General features: G+C 49.4%; 1 protein-coding gene across 1 annotated transcript in view; it reads left to right on the forward strand.

The window, feature by feature from the left end:
- The first annotated feature begins 932 nt into the window (after positions 1-932).
- The window catches only part of LOC110305267 (GRB2-related adapter protein), a 19,239-nt gene continuing 14,784 nt past the window's right edge, over positions 933-5,387 (forward strand). The window contains exon 1 of the mRNA XM_021177152.2: positions 933-1,092. Coding sequence (XP_021032811.1) covers positions 1,015-1,092 — 78 coding nt within the window. The 5' untranslated portion in view covers positions 933-1,014. The remainder of the gene's footprint in view (positions 1,093-5,387) is intronic.

Genomic DNA, 5,387 nt, shown 5'->3' on the forward strand with positions numbered 1-5,387 from the left:
CTTCCCTTAACAATGATAGAGCTGTAATGCCTTCAGACCACAAGCTACAGAAAGCTCAGGTGGTACCCGATGTTTAAAGCACAACAGGGGCCTTATAAGTGAGGTTTTGATAGGTGAATAGTAGTTTCCTGGGCAAGTAGGAAAAGGTGGTGTGCCCACCACAATGGCTCTCAGCCTGGAGTTTGCTTGTAGTGGAATACCCAAGAGGGTACATGAGGGAGCTGTGTGGAGCAGGCTGGAGGAGATGGTTGGAAGTGTCTTGAACGTAGGCTGGGATTTGGGTTTGAGGTGGTGGGTGCTTAGGAATCTCACTACAGGTATCAGCAGTTGTTCTGCTTAGTTTGTTTGTTTGTTTTGTTGTTGTTGTTGTTTTCAACTTGACACAAGCCAGAGTCATCTGGGAAGAGGCAGCTTGAGTTGAGAATTGGCCTGGAGACAAGTCTGTGGGGACGTTTTCCTGATTAATGACTGGTGTGGATGAGTCTCTGTGGTTCTCTGTGGGAAGTTCCACCCCTGGGCAGGTGACTCTGGGTGTATAAGAAAGTAGGCTGAGCAAGCCACGGGAAGCAAGCCAGTAAGCAGTGTCCCTCCGTGGTCTCTGCTTCAATTCCTGCCTCCAGGTTCTTGTCTTGGCTTTCCTGATAGACTATAATCTAAGTCAAACAAACCTTTTTCCTCACAAGTCACTTTTGGTTTTGGTGTTTTTCCCAGCAATAGAAACTCCAGATAAAACAAATAAGAAATGGGGAGGCTGAGAGACAGAGGCCAAGCAGGAGACAGCTCTGCATCGTCCTAATGGGGACTCCCCCACAGCCAAAGTGGGTTTATGAGCACACCCTCTCTGAGCTATGACAAGGGTGACATGTCTTTGCTTCCTGTTTCTCCCCCATCAAGGGCAGTTTCCGGCTGCAGCTTCAAAAGAACAAATACTCAAAACAAAGGAAGTGGTCCTCTCCTGCAGGAAGCAGGAAGCTGTAGCTGCTGGGTCCTCGGCTGAAGCCCAGGGACAGTGGGATGGAGTCCGTGGCCCTGTACAGCTTCCAGGCCACCGAGAGTGACGAGCTGGCCTTCAACAAGGGGGACACGCTTAAGGTACAGAAGGCTGGAGCTGGGCTGAGTGGGCCAACAGGGTTGGTAGGGTTGGAACCAGCACCCCAGATAGTCCTGGGAGTCTGGGCTGTGAGGGACAGGCTCAGGTTAGCTGCCTCTGCCCTCTTCAGTTTCCTCATTTAGGAAACTGGAATAGTGTTTATTACTGATCCTTCCTTTGGGGTCATTTGAGAGTCTGAGGCCACAGAGTCTGGTGGGAGTTGCCTAAATCCCACAGTTTTCTAGGGTTTTGTTTGTTTGTTTGTTTTTTAAGAAAAGTTTAATAGACAAATTTTGAGATCAGTAACACAGAGAGAAACAGAGAGACACAGAGGTAGAAATCGTGTGTGTGTGAGTGTGTGTATGTGTGTGTGTGTGAGAGAGAGAGAGACAGAGAGACAGAGACAGAGACAGAGAGACAGAGAGAGAGTCTAAAATAACCAGACATCCTAACTTAATTGGGCCAAAATAGCTGGGATTAAGCTGTATTGATGGGAAAGGAGAAATAGAACGATATACTTCATTTGTTCTCACCTGAGCCACTCTCAATCACAGTGGTGGCCTTCCAAGTCATTAGACACACGAGTGTGTGAAATCTCTACCAGGGATGCCCTTACTTAGAAGTTTACATATGACAGGAGAGCTGAGGGGGCACAGGAGAGTGGCCATGCTGAACCATGGACACTAGAATGCTAGTGGCCCATCCTGTGCCCTCCACTGCCCCTCTTGTGACCCCCTGGAGCAACAGACACAGGGCTAGATGGCTACCACCCTGAGCCCTGATTCAAGCACGGAGATAGACTCTTTAGAGCTATCCTGTACATGGGTCCCAGGCTCAGTGTGGATCTCCTGGCTGTGGAAGACCATGGCCTGGCTGCAGTGAGCGAGGCTCAGCAAGGTGTCTGTATGTGTGTAGTGTAGTGTAGTGTAGTGTAGTGTAGTGTAGTGTGAGCCAATCTCCATTGCTTTAACTCTTGGGCCTTTCTTTGTTCAGTCCCCTGGGTGTCTAAAGCTCTAAGCTGGGGTTCTAAAGCAACCACATACTTTTGTGCACCCCCTTCTTCAAGCTAAGGTGCTGGCACCCGTATCTACCTAAGCTGTTGGCTCTGGGTCCTATGCACACTCAACCAGTTTGGCATCAGAAAGGCCTGGGGTGGGAGACTCGGTCCAGATTCAAGTTCAGTTCAGAGGCCTCAGCTACTCTGGAAACCAGCATGGGCTATATCTTTCACACACACTTGAGGCTGGAGGGTAGCTGGCCTATTAAAAAGTAGGAATGCTGTGTAGAAGATTCTGGCCTGGGCTCAGAGGGACCAGTGCAGTCCCTGGGGTACCTACTGTGCAGAGTGATAGCCTCCCAACAACCCAGGGATCACTTTGCTAAGAGTCTACTGAGAAAGAGGAGGGGGTATGCATCATAAGTCATGAGAATTTGGGGGACCTGAAGGCACAAGGTGGGAGCAGTGTGCACAGTTGGCTTTCAGTGAGGGAGTGGAAGGAAAGCACAAGAGGCTATGGGTAGTTGGCAGACCTTGGGGTGCAGCTTCCCCCTTCACTCATTTGACAAGTACTAGGCTTAGCCAAGCTTCATGCAAGGGCATGGGGAGTGAGGCAGGAGGCTGAGGGTTGGGAAGGCTGCTTGTAGGTGAAGAAATTGGAGCAAGAGAGTGAAGAATTGTTCTCAAAAGAGGTGTGGAAATCTGGAGACTGAAAGAGCTGCCTGTGCAAAGAGCCTTGGGGGAGACGGAGCACCCAATCCAGAGTCTGGGGAAGAGGGAGCACTCAGCCCAGAGCTTGGGGAAGAGGGAGCACTCAGCCCAGAGCTTGGGGGAGAGGGAGCACTCAGCCCAGAGCCTGGGGGACAGGGGGTACCCAGCCCAGAGCCTGGGGGACAGGGGGCACCCAGCCCAGAGTTTGGGAAAGAGGGAGCAATCAGCCCAAAGCCTGGGGGTGTGGAAGTACTGAGTCCAGAAACAGCTCTCTGGAAGGCTCCTCAAAGCAGGGCCTTGATCTGTTTGAAGAGTCTGACTGAAGTGTGAGAGGGAAGAGAGGACTCTGGGCCTGTTGGGTGAGCAGAAGAGACACTGAAGTAGCTCAGACTAAGAAAAACTTCCTAACCTAAATGACAATAATATATAAAGAGCTCTTTTGTCTTGTTTGGTTTGGTCTGGTCTGATTTTTCTGCATAGGGTTCCTCTGTGTAGCCCTGGCTGTCCTGGAACTCACTGTGCAGTCCTGGCTGGCCTCTGCCTCCCCCCACCCCCTCCTGCTGTAACCGACTGTGTTCACCACTATGTCCAGCACCACTTTGCTTTAAAAACAACTTGCTTTTGAAAACAACAGTGAAACCTCCAAGGTTGCAGAGAGTATGGAGAGATCTATGTCTTCCAGTTGGGGTGGCAGATGAGTAAAGTGACATAATGATCTAGGGCAGTGGTTCTCAACCTTCCTGATGCTGTGTCGACCCCCAACCATGGAATTATTTTTGTTGTTACTCCATAACTCCAATTTTTGCTACTGTTGTGAATTGTAATGTAAATATCTGTGTTTTTCAATGGTCTTAGTTGACCCTGTAAAAGGGTTGTTTGACTCATAAAGGGGTTGCAGCCTACAGGTTGAGAACCACTGATCTAGATGAATTTAAAAAGCTTTAAATTTTTGCACTCAGGTGGTAGTGGTGCATGCCTTTAATCCCAGCACTTGGGAGGCAGGGGCAGGCAGATCTCTGTGAGTTTGAGGTCAGCCTGGTCTAAAAAACAATTTATTATTATTATTATTTATTTTTTTGGCGGTAATCCAGAAGGCACTCTTGATGTTGAAGCAATTGCCTGGACAGAATTGGAAATCCTATCTCAAAATGAATAAATGAAAAATAATCTGTTGTATGGCCAGAAATTCCCTTTATAGCCAGATAGGGCTCTGAAGCATCTAGCAGCAGGTCCTAGGTCTAGGTCTAGACTCCAGCTAATCATGAGAAAGCAAACAGCCAGGCAGATGGGATCGGCTCCTCCAGGCAACTGTCCTTCTTGGGGGTGCACACAGCAGGAATTAGATACAGAAGCGAACCTGAATGGACGTGGTGGAACTGCCATGATCACAGCACTGGAGAGGTTGAGTATGTAGCCCTACCACTCTGTGGAAGGACTCAGCACCAGCTGGGGTGGGGGTGGGGGTGGGGCCGAAGCCCATGAGGACTTGCTAAGGCTGTCCAAGTGCAAAATCATATTCTTTTTGTTTATTTGCATGTTCTGTGTGTGTGTGTGTGTGTGTGTGTGTGTGTGTAGAATTAGACTTCTTAGTGTATGTGTGGGTCCCAGGGATCAAACCCAGGCCACCAAGTGCCTTTATCTACTGAGCCATCTCCCTGGCCCTCTTTCTTGTTTTTGAGACAAGGTCTCCTTGTGAAGTCCAGGCTGGACTTGAATTCACTATGTAGCCCAGACTAGCTTCAAACCTGCAGTGATCCTCCCGCCGCCTCACCTCCTCGGTGCTAGAATAGAGGTGCATGCACTGAAGCCCCGCCCTTTTTTCTTGCAGCGTTAGGAATGAACGCAGGACCTTGTGCATCTTGGGCAAACACTTTCCCTCTAGGTCTCACTTCACGGTCCTTGCACTGGCTGCTCCTGTAACCCTTTCTGTGTTGACTTTAACTGGCTAGGCTTTAGACCTGTTTCAGACTGGCAGGAAAACTGCACAGATAAAAGGGGACATCCCCACTGTTGCAGCCATCAGCCAGCTGCTAGCCATGGTCCCGGTGAACTGGTCTGATATATTAGTACTGACCACCACCCATCCACACTTCCTATGCATTTCAATTTGTTAACATATTGTGTTAAATATTACTCAGTATCTTCATTCTGAGATTTTTTTTTTAGCATCATTTTGAATTTGACCCCAGAGTGCTTCTCTACCTCACTACAGTCTCTCCCTGCTGTCAGTAGCTTAGAAACATTAGAGCCCTGTGTATGGGCTCCTTCCTCTCTGGCCAGGGCTACACTGTGTGCTGGTGTCCAGCCCCTCCCCTGGTGGGCTCTGGTGGGTGTAACTATGTCACACCAAGTGATGCCAGCTTGCAGGTGGCGCACAACTTCCTCTCCAGGTGCTGCTCAGAAAACATAGGTGGAAACCCCCTAGACCATAGGCTTTCTCAGGACATGTGGCCCTGAGTGACTCTTAACAGGGATGAAGGCCCTCTTTGGCAGGCAGGTCCTTCTAGGTAGACAGAAGCCACTGTTAGCTAGAGAATAAGCATGTTCTCTCTCTCTCTCTCTCTCTCTCTCTCTCTCTCTCTCTCTCTC

The sequence above is a fragment of the Mus caroli genome, chromosome 11, assembly GCF_900094665.2.
Source record: "Mus caroli chromosome 11, CAROLI_EIJ_v1.1, whole genome shotgun sequence".
NCBI lineage: Eukaryota > Metazoa > Chordata > Mammalia > Rodentia > Muridae > Mus > Mus caroli.